This window comes from Phalaenopsis equestris, unplaced genomic scaffold (genome assembly GCF_001263595.1).
Source record: "Phalaenopsis equestris unplaced genomic scaffold, ASM126359v1 Scaffold000006, whole genome shotgun sequence".
Lineage (NCBI taxonomy): Eukaryota > Viridiplantae > Streptophyta > Magnoliopsida > Asparagales > Orchidaceae > Phalaenopsis > Phalaenopsis equestris.
The window spans coordinates 2,581,909-2,602,329 of record NW_018164448.1 but is presented as its reverse complement, the minus strand read 5'-3'; the positions used below and the strand labels follow the sequence as shown (position 1 = coordinate 2,602,329).

The 20,421-nt window shown below is 34.6% G+C and overlaps 2 protein-coding genes across 2 annotated transcripts in view; both read right to left on the bottom strand.

Annotated features, from left to right (window-relative positions):
- LOC110018254 (17.2 kDa class II heat shock protein) overlaps nucleotides 1-5,587 on the bottom strand; it is a gene marked incomplete in the record, with an annotated part of 20,866 nt that extends 15,279 nt beyond the window's left edge. The window contains 3 exon segments of the mRNA XM_020715520.1: nucleotides 4,771-4,954; nucleotides 5,048-5,161; nucleotides 5,431-5,587. Coding sequence (XP_020571179.1) covers nucleotides 4,771-4,954; nucleotides 5,048-5,161; nucleotides 5,431-5,529 — 397 coding nt within the window.
- A 5,524-nt stretch (nucleotides 5,588-11,111) lies between these two features.
- On the bottom strand, nucleotides 11,112-19,486 carry LOC110018240 (BES1/BZR1 homolog protein 4-like). Its single transcript, XM_020715503.1, has 3 exons — nucleotides 19,138-19,486; nucleotides 12,163-12,572; nucleotides 11,112-11,378 (listed from the first exon to the last, which is right to left on the bottom strand). The coding sequence occupies exons 1-3, from the start codon at nucleotides 19,351-19,353 to the stop codon at nucleotides 11,120-11,122; spliced, it is 885 nt and encodes a 294-aa protein (XP_020571162.1). The 5' UTR covers nucleotides 19,354-19,486; the 3' UTR covers nucleotides 11,112-11,119.
- Between the last annotated feature and the right edge of the window lie 935 nt (nucleotides 19,487-20,421).

The window sequence follows — 20,421 nt, the reverse complement described above, 5'->3', positions numbered from 1 at the left end:
AAAAAACATCCTTCCGAAGCGGGCAACAGGATTTCAATTCCGATAGCCGACAGCTTCTTACGGACAAACCCCACACCAAAAATAGTGCCGACAGTTCCTTTGGTAATTCTGGTGGCGCCACATCTTTAAACTCTGCAAGTGCTTCCACTACTTCCTTTAGCTTGGCTTCTTCGGGCTTCGATTCTTCATCGGAGTCATGAAGGATAGCCAAGTAGCTCTCCTCCTCTCGTCGAATGCCCTTCTTGAATTGAATGGCTGACAGCATCCTGGTCTCATGTTGCCTAGCTCTTGTTGTTGGTACAAGGCAAGCTTGGTCGTCTCCCATGATACACATGCTATTGGCAAATGGTATCGGGAACGCCCTTACTTGGGCCAAGAAATCTATGCCAAGGATTACTTTAAAATCATCCATGAGAATGATAGAGAAGTTTAGCATACCTGACCAATCTCCTACACAGGCCTTCACTCCTTTAGCCACACTATGGATTGGCCTAGCTGCAGAGTTAACTGCCTTGATGGAGCCTCCACTTCCAGTTATTTGGAAACCCATCTTTCTTGCTTCTTCGATAGACATGAAGTTGTGAGAGGCTCTTGTGTCTATCATCGCATTAGTGGATGTCTTCCCTATAGTCACTTCTACAAAGAGAAGTCATTTTGTCAGAGTTTTTGGAGAAGAGCGTACGTCTGTATCATTTTCCTCTATCTCTTGATGACTTGCAAGGAGGGAGATCAAAGCTTTCTTCTGCGGGCAATCCCTTACCCAATGTGGTCCTCCACAAAGGAAGCAACTGTTGTATGGTTAGTTTTGTTCTTGTTGTTAAACTTCCTCTTGTCTCTTGCTTTGAATGAGGTTGATTCACGACGATTCTCTTCTTTGGGTTGCTCTCGGTCTCCCCCACTTCTGACATAGTTGTTCCTCTTATCTTTTGGCTTTGTAGACCCTTTTGTGTAGTCCACCAAGCTTTCCGCAATGGCTATGGCGGAAGCGAGATCTTGTGCACCACGCCTCCTCAGCTCTGTCTTTGCCCATTGTTGAAGTCCATCCATGAAGAGCATCCGTGTCTCACATATCAGGGATTTCAAGGACCAAACTAGTAAACTCCTTGATATATTCTCGAATCAATTCCACTTGTTGAATAGAGCCTCATCCTCTGCATTCTCGGGGTAGAATTGCCTCTTTAACTCTTTCTTAAAGTCATCAAAAGTTGAACATACCTTTTTCAACATCTCCTCGCCTTCTTCTCCACCATAGCATAGCAATATCTGAAAGATAAAGAGTAGCAAATTGAATTCTTGTCTTTTCATCTGTGATCCCCATTGCTCAAAAGTATTGCTCCAGACCCCATAAGAAGTTATCCACTTCTTTCGCATCACGAGCTCCACCAAAACTCTTTGGTTTTGGCACCTCAATCCTCTTAGATTTGAAGGTTTGATGGTTGGTGGGTGCTAATAGTGCCCTTTTGCACAACAAAATGTCCCCACGCATCTCCTTCAGGCTAGTACGCATGTCATTCATCTCTTCTTTGTGGGCACTTCGCACTTCTTGGAGCATCCCGATAAAGTCCTCCTGCAACTTAGTCATTTGACTCATTAAGGTCTCCTCAAGTTGGAGCATCAAACCTCTGATTGTTAAATGGATGGTGATGTCTTCCTCCTCGAGTCCATCAACCCTTTGGCCAAGGTCCTCTACTTGGCATTCCACGCCATTCATTGCCTCCTCCATCCGAGCAAGGCGCGAATCAAAGCTATGTATGATCTCCTTAAACCTCCCCTGTGGCTTAGGTGCAACGGGTCCCTTTGGACCGCGCCACTGAGATGACTCCACAATAGTGGCTTCCGACTCCATCCCGTGCTCCTTGATGCTTTTTGTCATTCCCTCGAACCAAAGTTTTGATACCAACTGTCACGGACTAACTTTTCTCGAGTTATCCGTGCGGCTTTAGCGCTATTTCTTAGCACTAAATCAGCCTAACATTCCCAACTAACAGCTCAAAAGCACTCTCTTGAAAGTAGAATGGAAAGAAGAGTTAAAGAAGATAAAGCTTCACTAATAAAGAGAGATTACAAAGCTTGAAAGCTTGAAACCTTGGATGCCTTAGAATGAGGGAGGGGACACTTATTTATAATAGCTTCCTCCATGGTCTTGGCCTTACATATTGCCAATGTGGGACTATTCTCTAAAGAAAGCTTTACAATATAATATTCTAGCTTCTAGATAGTTCTACACTATTTTAATGTACATACATATTCTAGATTCTTCTAGGTTGTTCTTTAGGCCTCCATCTTATAGAATACTCCTTCATGTCGTAACATTGGTGGGGCGTGACAAGTAGGTGGGATACTTAATTAGGAAGCTAATTAAATTCGGTGGACCGGATCTCCACATTACCCAACAATTCTCCCACTTTGACACTGAGACACTGAATGCATCACCTACTGGCTACATCATCTATTAATTGTACCGATCTTTTCCTCAAACATAATATCTTCCACCTCTGCAACTCGAGCCCCTGTCTTCATGCCAGAAGACAAGCTGAAGTTGAGCACAACTTCGACTTCTCACGAGTAACACCCTCAGTTGAAATATCATCGTCAACGTAGTCTTGCACCACCAAGCTATTTTCTGGGTTACTTTTGTATGTGCTTACAACTCCCACTGCAAGAGTAATATCTGCCCCCTGTTGAAATCCCTTTTTAACAAGTCCAGCATTGTACCTCTTACTGCCACCAAGTTTTTACTCGGTACACCCACTTGTTGTGCAATGTCTGTTGTGCAATGTCTTCTTCCTTGGTAGAAGTTATGTCAGCTCCCAAGTCTGATTCCCTGGTAGGGAATCCGTCTCCTCCTTCTTGGTCAGCTCCCACTTGCTCAAATTCTTATTTTGCAAGACCTCTTCATAACTCTGTGTTTCTTCCACCATTTGTCTGTACCAGGTCCGGTTTTTCTGCCTTTGGCGCTCTACCACTTTTTAGAAAATTGACATTCTTCTGCTTCCCCATAATGCACCTCTGACTCATGTGTCATCGCCTGAGTAAACGTGTAGTCATATATAGTGTGTTAGTTTTCTTACTCCAAGTCAGCACTAATGCTCCTTTGGTAACCTTCCAGGCGTTATCTGAGAACACTACCGAATGACCACCCTCATTGAGTTGCCCAACAAAGATGAGGTTTTTCTTCAACTCAGGAACGTGTCTGACCTTTTGCAAAGTCCATTTGCTCTTGTTAGGGAGTGAAATATCAACGTCTCTCATTCTCACCACGTCCAGAGTTTTTCCATCAGCCAGATATACATTCCCAAAGTTACTTGCAACATAAATTCGCATTAACTCCCGACGGGAAGATGTATGAAAGGAAGTCTCTGAATCCAGTATTCAGTCATCAACAAAACTGTAAACTGTCAGAAATAGTGCATCATGTATTTCTTCAGTTACAACATTAGCGTCATCATTCACATTTTTTTTAGGATTCTTACAGTTCCTTTTTATGTAGTCAGTCTTGCCACAATTCCAGCAGGTTTTCTGTTGATCCTGCTGACCTGACTTTGATTTTGATCTTCCACGGTTTGAGTTTATGTCTTTTGATCTCCATCTGGAATCAACAATCAGTGCCGATCGAACCCGAGGTCTCGACAGAATCTTTCTTGCGCACTTCCTCAGTCAAAATCAAATCACAAATATCATCATATTTCAGCTTAGATTTACCTGCAGAACTGCTAACTGTGATCCTTATAGCAAGCTATTTGACAATGCAGCCAACAATATCAACGCACATATCTCATCATCAAAATCAATTTCAACATATGACAATTGATTTGTGATAGTATTGAAATCATTTAGGTGTTGTGCAACAGACACATCTTCCGTCATCTTCAAGTTGAATAACTTCTTCATCAGATGCACTTTGTTATTCGCTGATGGCTTTTCATACATACCTGATAAAGCCGTCATGAGATCTGCAGTAGTCCTCTCCTTGATGACGCTGTGGGCAAGTGATCTCGATAGGGTTAATCGTATAACTCCCAGAACCTGTCAATCCAATAGATTCCATTCTGCCTCGTTCATCTTTTCTGGTCGTTTTCCCAGTAACGGAAGATGAAGTTTCTTCTCATAGAGTTAGTCCTCTATCTGCATCCTCTAGTAAGCAAAATCTGTGTCATTAAACTTCTCGATCTCCGATGTCATAACTCTGTCTCTACTCATCGTTCTTCCTTAGATTCGAACCAAAGTTTTGATACTAGTTGTTGTGAAAAACGACTACAATAAAGCGAAAAATAGAATGAGAAAAAATTGCACGCAGAAAAAATACCAGAGCGATACACAGATTTATGTGGTTCGGCAAATTTGTCTACGTCCACAGAGCTGCAGATGATTTATTTCTTCGAGGAATTACACCGTCGAGCACCTCGACGTTTACAAGAAAATCTATATTTTCTTCTCTTCATTCCTCTCACTCTTCCTCTCTTTCTCTTAGCTCTCAAGATGACTTGATTTGGCTTTGCTTGACTTAGCTTAACTTAGTTTTGCTTGGCTTTGCTTGACTTGATAGTATTCACTGAACTCCAATGTGATAGGTGAGCGGTAGGTAGGTATGGTAGGTGAGCGGTGGGTGTGATACTTAATTAGTAAACTACTTAAATTTGGTGGACCGGGTTTCCACATTACCCAACAGTGGTATAAATGTAAAAAGTGAAATTTAGGTGTTAGATATGTAAATACATTAGAATTGGGTTGTATGCATGCAAAAGCCCCAACAAAGAATAGGATGCATACCATTCGATATAGAAGGGCATGATGTCCTACTATAGATCGATTTCTTCTCAATTTTATCACTTTTTCCAGCAAACTTAACAGCCTCAGTAGACGATGAAGAAGAAGCTTGCTTTGATAAATGAATATCCCTTGAATCTGGGAAGCTACAACTCTCCCGAGCTTTTCTAGAGAACAAAGGTTCTTCCTGATTCAGATATGAAGATGATAAATTCTGCAAAGATGAAACTGTACCCATGGCTCTAATAAATCAAAAAAATACAAAAAGCTTTTCAACTACCTCTTTGACTGAATCATGATGTATAAAACCAGCTTGGGAAACTGAATCTCGAGGGGCATAAAGCAATCGATTATCAGACCTCCCAGCCATGGAGTTCAGTGTGCTGCTGCAATTCTGAGGCCACCAGAAGACAAAAGTAAGTGATAGACTTATATCCGAAGAACACAAGCTCGGCAAAGAAAACAATCAACTTGATTGGACAACATGAAACCTAGCGGCTAACTCATCAAAATGTCGGCGCAATTCGAACAAAAATTGCAAAATTTTAGTGGAATTTAAACAGGAAAGGAAATTTATAACAGAAACAGAGAATGAATTGTGCAAAGTGCAGCAATTATAAAATCAATAGAAATTCATCAATTTCATCTAGCGTTAGGGTTAACCATTGCTGACAGGTGAGAAGTCGGTGAGAGGATAGCTTCGTATGCCAACACATGATCGAGGATTCTCCTAATTCTCCTCGTCGCTGTCGTATGCTCCATTAACGGCGAGGAGTTAGGTTTCTTAAATTTCTGTCCACTACCTGCACTCGAAGCAAAATATAATTTTACATTATATAAATACTTTTTATAAAATGGCAACATTTATTCATTTAATATAGTTTGGAATTAACATACATATCACTCAAATCTTATATATTTGCACATCTACCCGTAAACTTTAATTTTACTTATGTGTGGAGTATAATATTCCTCCGCATATATATACAGTGTTGTTTGAAAAACATAATTTTTTTTTGAAAAACACAATTTTGAATCTGTTTCATGTAAAATAAATTCAATGATAGTTTATCAAATTATTTTCACTCATAATACCGTAAGAAAATTTAAGACAAACATTAATCGAATTTCTGCTCTCAAAACAATCATACAAATATAAGCTCAGCATAATATATTCAACTTAAGCTGTAGCGCAACCAAACGTATGAGTTTGTTTACCAAAAAAAAACCTAAGGTAGGACAACTAATCATCCAAAATAAACCAACATCATCAAAACAAAGACAATGTTAATAACAATAACATAAATGCTATGATTACAAAATCACACAATAGCAAGGTCTTTACAAGAAATTTCAAGTCTTTGAGTTCATTTTTCACCGTTTCATCATATGCATTTATCTTTTCATCACCTGGCTTCATTATTTCATTGCTCCATTCATCCATCCATTGGAAAAATGTGTAATGTCTATTCGTTAAATTTTTTGGACACCAGTAAAATTTTCGCCCAGCATTTTCACTTTTCTGAGTCGTGAAAGGAATGCACAACAAGTTGCAATCACAAAATACTAGTCGAAATTTGGCCGCCATTGAGCTTGTCGAAAAGCTTGAGCTCATTTTTGATAGTATAATTATGTACATTAATGATTAGCACATATATAACGAGAGAAAATAAATGAATAGGTAAAAAAAAATTAGCAAAATACAATATGAGAACCTGAACGAGAATTGACATGCATACCATAGCTTCTATGTAGTTATATGTGTACCGATGAATCCCTTTGCATACATATAATGTAAAAGAAAAAGGGGATGCAGTATTTGCACACAAAAAAACACAGCGTTTACATTGTGATGACTTAATTTTTTATATTTACACCACTTATATCTTTCCTATTACCTTAAAAATGCTACTATTTTAACATTAAAAAAAAAGAAAAATACACATTGTTATACATAGGCAAGGGAGCGTGTATGTAAAAAATTAAAATAAAATGTTAGATACGTAAATACATCAAAATTTTGTGACATATATGTAAACCTTCCAAATGAAAATAGCACTCATATTTGGCTTGAGTAGCTTTTATTTGTAATACTCATTACAAGATGGCAGACACTCCAACCCTCCTTCACTCATGTTGCTTGAGATGACAACATGATAAAACTGCTTTCTCTGCATCAAATGCTGTGGAGGCTCATGGATCATTGATTATAGAGCAAGGAATCAAATGACAAATCACTCATACATATCATCTTCCAATAAATGTGTTGTTGATGAAAGATTATTGTTGATGATGGAACTGTCATTGTTTTAACTAGAAGTGGTTGAATTCAAGTTTCTCACAAACCCTGCATAATATTCATGTCCAGATTTAACACGTAACTTTTATCCATTAATAAATTGACACTCGATAAAATTTTATACTAATTTTAATTCTTCTTTTTATGAGTTTTGAACACTAACCTCAGAGAAGATGATTAATAATGCAAATTAATACAAAACAAGTAAGAAATCTCACCAAATCAATGATTAAGGCTCATTATCATAAAATTTAAGTATAATTTTTCTTTGCATTTGTATTTTTTTTTAAGGTCACGTGATTTTAAAGAGATAACCTTTTGAATGTAAAGCCATGTTTTAGAATGATGTGAATAAACCCAAATTAAGACTTCAAACGAAACAATAAAATACTTAATATCAAATTGGAGAGTTGTTATTAGTTTCAAAATAGGAAAAGATTATGAGGTGTTTACCATTATAGCTCTTGAAAAAAAATTTATATAAGGATTTTTATTAAATTTGCTTATGTTTTTCTCATTCTACACAACATACCATGTATTATTTATACCAAATTACTTCAATGCAAAAATAATTTCAATATCTTACAAAAAATTTATGTTTACAAAAACAAAGTGTGCTACAACTTTTGAATTGATATGTAAATCAACTATAGTTAAGATTTATGAAGCCTACCATATCTTTTTAATAATGTCTCAAATTTTATGCATCCCAACCAACATTTAAAAACTTAAAACATCCTTAGTCTTAGTAAGAGTCCGATTTATATCCCCAACAAAGCATGGCTTATGTTGGCCACATGGTATGATAAGTTCACCAATGAGATTTATAAATTTTTGAACAAGCATCCAATTGAAACCTAAAATCCTCAACATAATCTGCTAATATCACAAACTAAAGATATAGAGCAAATTATAGTTTTTCACTAAAATAAATCAATCATCCACTGTCATAAGAATTTAGAAAGAAACCTTCATTAAAACCTAAAACTAGCCGCTACTTTCCTTGATCTTCCATCAATCATAAACTATTCATCGCCAGTCTAACAACCCAAAAAAAAGTTTTAAATGTTTCTCCATCATTAAAAAGCACCAAGGACATTTTTTTTTCTTTCACAATGGAAAACTTGTTAAGTTCATAGCCCTTGTTACGAATCTACTTTTACCTATGAAAATCATGAAATAATGTTATGAGTGTAAAGATTTGGTCACTGTCATATTCAACATTTAAAAAAGTTATAACCAGATTTATTCAACAACTAAAAATTTTAAAGTGTTAAATATATTAAAATAAAAAGAAATGCATCATTTTAGATCCTCCAAAATCTTACAAACCAATGAAACCATTTTACTTAATTCATATTAAAGTGTGAGTTCCCTTAAGGGAGTTAACCTTAAGGAAATTGCTTATCAATGTTATATAATGATACTCAATAATATGAGGCAGCCAAAAAAAAAATAAAAAGTAAATTTTGTTTTTTTTTATGAAGTAGCAGGAGCTTAACATTTTATCATTCACACCCCAAAATATTTATATGATAACATCATCCTTAGTGCAACCCATCTTATTTGTTATATTCCATTACAAAATTTGAATTTTCAAAATCTCTACATATATTTCAAAAATATTTTTCTTACCTTAAGAGCTTATGCAAACTTCCCATTTAGATTATTTTGGCACAATATATTTGTTCATAATCATGATAAAAATCATTAAAAGTTGGATCCTTTAACTCCAAAATATACTCTTTGGAGTATGTTTCAACCCAAAAAGAATATAAATAGTTCTGAACTTGTACAAAAAAAAGTATTTGTTGCAATGGATGTCTCTCTTATTGAAACAAAACATTACTTTGGATCTCAACTTCATTGCCAGAGAAAATTTGAAGGCTCATATTTCAAGGAACTTTCTCTTAAACAAACGTGATATTATATTTTTTTTTATAATTAATATATTCGTAGAAAATAAGAATTTTTGTTAAGAAATAATAGTTTGAATATTGAAAGCTTCCCTAATTTTTTATAAACTTCATACAAAATTAAGGTTATGCAAAATGAAGAGCCGATGCAAACGAAAACAATATCCTTGAATTGGCATACTCAAGAAAATCATCATCTAATGAAAAATAGATTAACATTCTCTACAATACTAGAGCTCCAACCTAAAGCAATGGCTTGTGAAGAATGTTTTATTTGAATCTAAATTCTTAATTGGAACCTTATAAACTTAATAAACCCATTACATCTTGTGCTATAGAAATTTTTTTCTCTCTTTTAATACTTTTTTTACATCACTTAACCTTCTCTTTTATAAGCACCTAAGAGGAAGGAAAAAGAAAATTTGAAAAAATTGAGAGCCTTTCTGGTTAATGGGATGGTTTTGGGAATGGAGGATTTGCTTAAAGTGAATGCTACCATTCTTGCAAGTTGGTCCTTAAAGTATATTTTAAAAAAGATGGACAAATAGGAAAGCAAAAAAATTGAGCTACCTCAAATATTTACTAACAAACAACAAAGCCTTAATCCCACTACGTGGGGTCGGCTACATGAATCCTTTTTCTACATTGCGTCCTATTTAGTGCCATATTTTCATTAAGTTCTAGTAAATTCAGATCATTTTTAATACAATAAGCCCAAGTCTTCCTAGGTCTACCTCTGCCTTTCTTAACACAAGTCGAATCTGAAACATCTACTCTCCTAATCGGATCATCAGATGGTGGTCTACGTTTAATATGACCAAACCATCTAAGATGACTTTCTCTAATTTTGTCTGTCACAGGAGCTACACCAACCCTATCACGAATATATTCATTCCGCATTTTGTCTCTAAGTGTCAACTCATCCACCTAATCATTCTCGCTCGTCTCGGCAACACTAAACTTATTATTATGCTTCTCTTTTAAAGGCCAACATTCAGCGCCATAGAGCATTGCAGGAAATTATAACTCCCCAATTAATGCCAAAAGAAAAGCTTAGCAAGGATAATTGAAGAGAATTGTTGACTTCAATCAATAGTAAAAGCTAGTGGAAAATTTCATTTATTTATCACACACAAAGTTCAACATAGCCTTTATTGTAAACATATTAAGCAAATTTATATACTCACAACAAAATGAACATCTAAAGTCCAGACTATCTTAAGGAATTTAAAAAAAATAGCCTTAAAAAGAGACTATTTTCAAGAAAAAAAAAAACTTATCAAAATATTGATGCCTAATGTTCTACTTATAGAAAATCCATAACAAACTATTCTATGTATAAAGCAAACTTTCACATTAAGCTAAAATAAAAGGTAAAACTCAAAATAGAAGTAAAATTGAATATAAGATGATGAATGGATGATAATTAATAGAGTTTACTATTCCATCTACAATGTATTTTGATCGAACAATAAAAAATAGAGTCTCCCATGAAATACGAGAATTACTTTATGTATATATAAAGCACACTCATAATATGGAGCAAAAATAAAATGATATAACTCAAAATAGAAGCAAAATTGAAAATAAGATGAGCAATGAATAATAGGGTGAACTATTTGGATTTTGATTGAACGATTAAAAAAATAAACTCTCCCATGAAATTATATTATGATGACACAATAGTGAGAAAAATAACCAACAATTCTATCCAAAACAATACAATTAGGCAATGTTAAGTCTAATTTTCCTCTAAATTATCACTATTGCTTACTTTTTAAAAAAATATATATATTTGTTCATGCAAAACTTTGTGAAATCAGTGCTATAAATATAAATATAAAAATTTAGGGTTAGATATGTAAATACATAAAGAATTATATGTATGCATTTAAATTATTCTAAAAATTATAACCACCTCCACATGTAAAATCTATAAAAAAAAAAGGTGCATTTCAAATGACATATAAGTTAAAAAAAGAAAAAAGGCATCAGTTTAATTAAAAGAGGATGGAGAGCTTCCACAACAAATAATAATGAAGCTCTCCCAATCCCTCTCTAATTCTCAACAAACAATACGAATAGAAGCAATTCCCTTTCAACTTAATAAATAATATATATATATCCCAATAAAGTATCAAACTCTAGTTCTAGAGCTTCCAAGAGTAAGCTCCAACTCATCAGCTCCACACTCCTCATGAATGGTCTCCCCTTCCCATGGCTTCACCATCATATAATTCCCATTTCCACCACTTCCACAGCTCCCAAATGCAAACTCTTCAGTTGCAATGGCGACATCCATCATCGGCACATCCGTCCCCACATTCACCGGCGAGCACATCCCGCTCTGCCCCGGCGTCCACATCCTCGACGACCCGCCGCTACCAACTCCCTCCCTATAATATCAGCAATAATCCAATCATGACCCGAAAATTTGATTAGATTTCTATTGATTTTCAATCTTCTAAGTTCAAATACAAACTTTTATGCATTTATATATCTAACAACTAAACTTTACCTTTTTACATTCATATCATACCACCTACATTTTTCATATAACATCAAAAATACCAACATTTTAACAGTTAAAAAGTGATATGCATATTTTCATGGACAGGTGAGGTCGCATGTATGTAAAATTTAAGTTTAGGAGTTAGAAATATAAATTCAGAGGAATTGAGTTGTATGTACGTAAATTTTCGCAAATTTTTAATGGAATGTAAAATTTAAGTTTAGGAGTTAGAAATATAAATACAGAGGAATTGAGTTGTATTTATGTAAATTTTGGCAAATTTTTAATGGGAAATTCACACACATAGCGCACAATTCTTATGTATTTATTTACATATCTCACTCCTATGCTTTCATATTTATATGCATGACACTTTGTTGCTTTAAACTCACGTATCAAAATGTATATTTCATTTTTAAAAAGTGATAATAGAGTCATTTTTTTAATGTGATATTAAAGATACGAGTGTAATGTTTAAATATTAAAAATTTGAGTGTGAGATATGTAAATATGTATATAGGAATTGAGAGGTATGTGCGTAATTTTTTTCAAATTTTTAATTAAACAAACAACATGCATGCATGTATAAACCTTTTTTATAAAGGTTAGACTCAATTCAGACTTGATGCAAAAGTTTTCGAGCGATCGAGATAGGTTCAACAAAGTACCTGTAAAGACCAAACGGTGTCGGGAACACAAGGCTGAAGGTGGGGGACGGCGGCCACGAAGGCTGGAAGTTGGTTGCGGGGTCGTCCCAATCGGTCTTGATGCGTGGAGTACGAGCGGTGGGGGAGCTGAGGGGAGGGGTGACGGGAGCGCTGAGGGAGCCATGGTGGATGAAGAGGTTGTGGAGGCTGGGAGATTTGGAGGAGCAGGGGGAGGAGGTGGTGGAGGTGGAGGAGAGGTTCTTCAGCCATGGAATGAGGGAATTGGGGTCGGCGGTGACCATGGGGAAGTTAGGGGGGGAGAGAAAGGGGGAGGAAGCTGGGCTGGGGAAGGAGGAAGAGGTAGGGCTTGGCTGGTAAGATGAGCATTGGCTAGCTCTAGTAATTTCCAAGAGCTCTGCTGGTTTGCAGCCCTGCATGGAAAAATATATCAGTTAAGTGTGACTGAATTGAAGGATTAATTAGGCAGAGAATGTTGAGTTATATATATGATAATTATTCTAAATAATTAGAAGGCTGTTAAGGAAGGTTTATCAAATAGGGATGTAAACGAGTCGAGTTCGTCTTAACCTCAGCTTAAACTTGATTAATTAATTGACTTGTAGCTCTAGCTGGAGCTTTATTTTGTGAATTTGAGCTGATTTGTTTATTATGACAGAGAGAAAATAATAGTAATTCAAATTGGTGCTATAATAAAATAATAAATAGAATAACTAAATAGAAGGTAAATAATAAATATGCAAAAATCAATAATTTCACTATATTAAAAAAAGAAGAATCTTCTTAGATTCCAGACAGAGAGACCAAAAGACATGAAAAACAACAAAATATAAGAGTGATGATAAAATAGAACGTCAACTTGGCAGCAATGTAAGAAAAAAATTGCACAACAGCTGGAAAAAATAAAAATAAAAATTCCTGGTGGAAGAAATATTCAACTTGCAGGGGAGACAAAACTTAATAAAAACGAAGCATGATTAGTCAAAACAACTGAGTCTTTGATTTTTATAAAACCAAAAAAAAAATTGCTTTCTCGAAGGAAACCGCAAGGAAAAACAGAAAGGATGGAACTCATCAATCCAAAGGAAGGACACAAAGCACACCAATTCCTATGTATTTACATACCTAACCACCCAATTCTTTGATATCACATAACAAATGCGACAATTCTTGCTTTTCAAATGTGATATGCATATTTAGATGCATAGTTAAGGTGGCATACATATGTAAAAATTGAAATTCAGGATTCATCCAATTTTTATTTAGAATAAATCATGCAAATATGATCGTTTACCTAATTAAAATTTTATTTATTCGTAATTTATGATTATGGATGGTAAAAAATATAAAAGTAGTTTTATTCTCCTAAATGAGTGGTGGTGAAATTCTAGACTATTTTAAAAACTGGTAGATGTTACCATTACTATTTAAAAAATGAAATTCACGTATTACTACTATTATTTAAAATTTGGCATATAATTTTATAAATTCAAGTAATGATCATTGAAATTTTTTGTCAGTATTTGTGATTTAAACCAAAGACAAGTAAATTGTGCCACTTAGATGTTACCATTACTATTTAAAAAATGAAATTCATGTATTACTACTGTTATTTAAAAATTGGCATATAACTTTATAAATTCAAGTAATGATCATTGAAAATTTTTGTCAGTATTTGTGATTTAAACCAAAAACAAGTATATTGTGCCACGTGTGCGAATGCAAATACCCAAAATAAACTAAATCAACCCAAATTTCTTCCCTCATTGTCATCCCCCACCCTGACCCCCTTATCCTCTAGCTATTTTGACCGTGTTACCGCGACGACAAATGGCAACCAATGACATTCGATAGGTGAAGATTTTCTCTCATCATTTTCATTCTGCTTAATCTCTAGATCTCTATACTCGAGCATTAATTTAAAGAACAAATTATTATAGAATATGAAGATGGATAATTGGGGGTAAATGAATGAAATAACCTTACTCAATAATCAATATTATCTCATCAGTGGCAAGACCAGAACTTAAACAGAGGGGTGGCGAAATAAGAAATTAAGAGATGACGAGTATTCAATTTAAAGACTTTCTTCGCCTTAATTTTTTAAAATTATAATTAAATTAAAATTTTAATTAATATTAAATCATTATTAAGTATTTAATTCAAGGGAGACAACATGTCAAGTGTATTATATGATATTAAAGAGTATAATAAAAACTCAAAATTTGAGGAGTGCCTCCCGCAACTCTCCTAATTCCGGCATTGCATCTCATAATCATATTTATAAAATTGCTAGTTATAGGAGGGGGAATAAGCCATCATGCTGCTAAGTCAACATCCTCATAAAGCAATGTGATGCTACTTCCATTCATAAAAGAAATAAACACTTCCTTGAGGTAAAATATAGGTGGCATTGTTTTTTGCATTTCAATAAAATTCACAGCTCTCAAGTTATTTGTTGATATTGCAAGTTTCATTGAGCTTCTTAAGCTAAAGATTCTCTCACATGTTATCTTAATGTTTTTATAAGATTATCTGAACCATTACTTTAGATATATTTGCCTGTAAGTCAATGAGAAAATTATTAATGAATGAATAAAAGTATGTCCTTCCTTGAATGTCATAACATGTGTGAATCATAATGTTATTACAATTAATAGAAGGACACTTTTATTGGATTTATTTATGTTAGTATTAATATGGGGGTTCTTTGAATGAAGCTATCAATCTCAGCACATACTAATTATTGTATTTTCATTTTTGTGTATGAATAAAAAAATAGTCTATGTGAATAGCTCATTTTATTATTTCACCTACATTCGGTCGAAAGCTATGAAGCACAGACACGGACAAGGAGATGTGCACGGTACAATTGAAGAAAATATGAGACAACATATCATGGACACATTTTAATATTTAATTAATTATTAATATTCAAAAAAATTCCTTTATAATTTATAAAACACATCAAAATAAGATATGCAAGAATAAAGTTTAATTTGTATTATGAAACGTCATGCTCATAAATACTAACTTTAGAATTAGACATATATATGTTATATGTTTCAAAAAAATTTCTCCAACTTATCTACTAACATTAAAAATATCCTGAGATTACATGTTGTTTAGTTAATTAAATTAAATTTAACTTTTAGAATTAGAATAAGTATAAAACTATAACTATCAAAAGAAAAAATATAAATTATCACTTACAAAACTATGACGGCTTTGACTACTTGGCTTCGACAAATAGAAGTTTTAGTGCAAGCTTCCCAAAGTTCATAGGGCATTTGGATCAGCCTCAATGAACATGTTTGACTCATGCTAAGGTTGAGACAATAAAGCTAATGGCTTTAAAGCGTGCATGTTCAGCTTCAATGAATAAAAAAGAGCTACAATATTTGACTTCAACAAATGCAGAATGGGCCTTTGATGCTCAATTTCGACAAACAAAGAGAGAACTCCAAATGCTCGACTTCAACGAATATTATGTGCATCTTCAATGCTCGATTTTGACAAATGTTAGAGGAAGCATTGACATAACGAGAGAGAAGGCGGCTTCGGCTATAAAGTATAATCATGGTTGTACATATAGTTATAATTTTCTACTCCCCCAGTGCCATATAAGCAAGGAGGAGCAGTGGATGGGAGACTCAGGGTTAGAGAAAACGCAAAGGTTTGAAAGATCTATGTCCTCCACCTTATTAATCACATGGTAGCCGCCATCCAATCACCATTGCAGCCAAACCAACTCATTGTTGCCTTATCAATACCATCTTATCACTAACATCTAACCACTGATCTTGAACTATCATCACCCATTTTTTGCCTAATTATAATTACATGTCTTATGTTGTTTCAACTTTGGTCATTCAAGTACAACCAACAAACTTTCATCGCTCGATACAATCATTGAACTACAGTCACCTATTTATGGTCTCCTAACCTTCATCACCCAAATACATAATCTCTACCATTAGACTATGATCCCTCAAGTTATGTTGCTTGACTACAGTTGCCCAACCTCCAATGCCCAACTATAGTTTCTTGATCACAATCGCCCATCTACAACAACTTAATCTTTATCCCTAAAATCCTTTCATTTGAATAAAGTTATATGGTCATCAATGCTTGGTTATAATCAATTGACAATAATCACCTTTTCATGCCTTCTCGCCCCCTGTCGTTAGACTATAGTTCCTTGAAATTTATCGCACAACTACAATTGATCTGATCTCTGTCACACAACTATAATTGTTCAACTACAGTCATTTGTCTACACTTGACCTCTATCACCAGGCCACATGCTCCAACTTCTAGCACTCGCCTACCGCTTCCCAACCTTCGATGCACATCTACTATCGTCCATTAACAATTGCTTGATTTTTGTCAACAAACTATGGCCTCCCAATTTCTATCACCTAACTCCAACTTCCATCCCTTCGACGCCTAGCTACAATTGGTCGATTCTAGTTGCCCATCTAAAACTGCTTAGCTTCCTCACTTGGTCTCTCAATATGATTTCTCAACCTCAGACATTCGACTACAATCTCTTGATCACCGTCACTAAATTATGATCATTCGATCAATGTCATTTGATTGTCTTGTTGTTCATCAACACCAATTCTAACGCTTGACATCATCGCTAGCTATCATCTTTAAGGTTGATGCATGCTATGTAAATCAACATTTATCAAACCAATGCACAAAATTGACATACATTATTGCCTTTAGCTTATGTGCATCAATGATGTATGGCATCACTCGTCAAGATCATGTCCGTCATCAACATCAATACTGACGTACTTTGTTACCCATCAATGCCAACAAAATCGATGCACACAATCACTAATATGATGAAAATATATCATCCACACCAATATAATACTAAATTTCTTGATTGATTATAGTTAATTAATAAAATAAGACTGATAATATTACTATGTTTGATATATAACACACATGATTGAATGAAAATAGAATTACTAATAATATTGATTCAATATAAATTGATCTTAATTGTAATAACAAAACAATAACAAGTACAAAACTCTAACTTTGTATGAAGAGTAATTGATGTATCATATAAGAATAAATAATAAATTATAAAAAAAAATGATATACCAATAAATATATATAATTCAAATAAAAATTAATTAAAATCCCTAATTTATATTATGAAATATACTTTTTGTAATGAATTAAGATATATGTTTTTCTATATCATAATTGGTCATCACGCGTCGATGGTCTGATGGTCGGACATTTCTACCCACTAAAAGATCTCACACTCAAAACTCACCCATAAAAATAAAGATAAAAAAAGTCTTCTGTCCCAAACAACATGGAGAATAATCTACAGCAATTTCAAGCGCTGAAAAGGAAGCGATTATAGGTTCCTCCACAGTTTAACCTTACACCAATTCATGAGTAAGTGATCGGCTAAGAAAATCTATCGCCCCCGCCACAGCCGGCACGCCAAATAGGAAATTAAATATTGATTAAATTAAAAATCTTAATCAAGCTTTTATAATCCGTTTTCGGTTTAGGTCCAATATGAAACTTTAAGATTGGGAAATTTTGACTATTTTGATGATTAGCTTGATTGCTATTTTTGTCTTTTTTTATTAATTTAAAAGTTAAAATGCTACATAAATAAAATATAAAAAAAATTAAATGATAGATATGAAAATAATAATATTATATCAAAAAATCTTCTTTCTAATTTTTATGTTTTTACATAATTGTTTTTTAAAAATTAAAAAAAAAGTTTTTTTGGTTGTTTTATTTATGTTTTTGACCGAATTTTTAAAATAAATTTGAATTTACATAATTTATTTTGAGAGTTTTGTTTTTCAACCAAGATGTAAAATCCTTTTAGGATAAAGAGTCTCGTATAGGTCGTGCATCCATACAATTCGGGAAAAATTTTATGAGGTGAGAATGAGTGGAGGATTTCGTTCGACGAATTTGTAGGTGTAGCGCAGTAAATGCAGATAAACTCAATGGAGGAACTCGATAAGTATCGTCGGAGGAGGAGCTCGCATGAATACTAACGAGCTTAGTGAAAAAGCTCACATTTCTATAAGCACTTCCTACAGCTATCACTTCGAGGAAAATTATTCTATCAGGACCCCTAACGTAGAGATGCGTTCCGAGTCCATTGATATGCGAACATGTTACTTATAGGACCCACACTCAAATCTCCAGAAAATAAAAAAAGAAAACGCGTGCGCTTTCCTGTGATCCGGTCAGATAACACTAAATATTTCGCGTGCGCTTTCCTGTGATCCGGTCAGATAACACTGGGAAATATTCCTCTCGTGTTATTCCGCGTTATTCAGGTGTTATTGTGGTGGTTTTGATGTATTATTGTGTTATTATAACACCGAGAATATTCGCAGAACACAATAACACATGAATATCACTACAACAACACTTGAATAACGCAAAATAACACGGGGAATATTCTCTGTGCTAAAACAATTTTTTTTTAATTTTTCTCTCCTCCACTTCTTGATTTCATTGGATTCTGAACGTAATTCTACGCCTAGAATATTCCCTCCACTTCTTGATTTCATTGGATTCTGAACGTAACTTTACGCCTAGAATATTCATTAATTGGATGGCTATGATTGTCGAGTATAATCTGTTTAGGCATGATCATTGGGTTCTATCCGTTAAACCCAGAAATTCCATCCAGTATTTAGACTTCCCTGATTGGTCAGAAAATCAACAAATTCACTTTCAGACAAAACTTGCAGTTTAAAATAGCGGACCAACACTAGGGCGAAAAAACCCGACCGAGGCATCCCTCCCTAGAATATCGGCTACAATCCGCCGCCGGAGATCGCCAATCCGAAATCTTTGGCGAGCAACCCCCCTTCCGACCATCGGAACAGAGCATCTCCAGAACACATTTCCCAATCGATAAATCAAAGAGAAAACTAAAATTGAACGAAACAATAAACTGCGCACCTTGCGATAAGTGGTTCCATCGGCCTCGACGGTCCATCCGGCCTCATTGCAGAGGGCTTTTAGCACCTCGTTGTTATCGCAGTGCTTCGGGAGCTTATAGTTACCGTACGTCCTGAGGCCGGAGTAGATCTTGGCGGCGATCGCTCTTCTCCGGCGCTCCCTCCGCTTGTTGTTCTCTCTCTCCTTCCATGTCGGAAGCCTCGTCGCCGAAGTCATCGCCTCACTCGAAACCCTAATTGAAACCCGGCTCCCCTCGTAAAGCTTCAATCAATCGTAAATGTTTAGCGAAAATAGCGTGGAGTGCCTCATCTCTGCTCAAATCTGGCAGAAAAAACCCTAAGAGCTGCGGCTGGAGAGCAGCGAGTTGGCCGGAGCTGAGGAAGATGGCGTTATATACACCGGGGGAGTGAAAAAGCCCAAAATTTTAAAGCGAATTACGAGAATGCCACTTTAAATAGGACGTGAAGTAAGGGTAAAAAGGTAAAACACATAAACCACGTGATGCTGACTTAATGGATATACTATGTTAAAAGCCTGGATCGTATTATCTCGTGTGTTCGGGCCCATCATACATGTAATCATATAATCATAATTAAAGTACACATCTTAAGAATAAGATGGACGGTGGAAAATATTTACTTTAAGAATACAATAAAATTCTTATGTATTCACATATTAAACCTCCAAAACTTTCATATTTACATGCATGGACTCCAATTTATAATGTCATATAAAAAATATCACTTTCATCTATTTTTAAAATTGTAAGTACATATTTTAATACATAAATTTATCACACCAAAATATTATAAATATAAAAATAAAAAATTTAGTTATTATATATGTAAATACCTAAAATTTATGGGAAAGGTTTATAAATTTCCCTTTCATTTTTTTTAAATTTTCATAGCAAGGCTTTTGATGGGTTTGTATGAATATGTTGAACTTTATAGATACTTAGAAGATTTACATAAATATCATTCAATTCTTTTGTATTTAGGTATTTATTTTTTAAACCTCAAATTATATAAAGCATTGCTATGTTATCTTTTCATGATTGTGGAGTGCATCACTACAATACAATCATCTTCTTACATAATACTTAGATATTGTTGATGACACACTTAGATTTAATGAAACTTAACTTTAGTAGCCAATTGTCGAATGCTCCTTGATTGGTTTAGCTATCATCTTAAAATTTCAAATTTTAACTTAAAATGCGTACGCATGCAACACATGGCGTAAGAGCATGGTAGTATGATCAAAATACGATAAACCAGCTCC

What these genes read in the sequence shown, in the direction of transcription:
- LOC110018240 (XM_020715503.1), bottom strand. Translation starts at nt 19,353, where the DNA reads ATGACTTCGGCGACGAGGCTTCCGACATGGAAGGAGAGAGAGAACAAC. An exon ending in ATGGAACCACTTATCGCAAG is followed by an intron (nt 12,573 to 19,137) that starts GTGCGCAGTTTA and finishes TTTTCCATGCAG; the next exon opens with GGCTGCAAACCAGCAGAGCT. An exon ending in ACACCGTTTGGTCTTTACAG is followed by an intron (nt 11,379 to 12,162) that starts GTACTTTGTTGA and finishes CTGATATTATAG; the next exon opens with GGAGGGAGTTGGTAGCGGCG.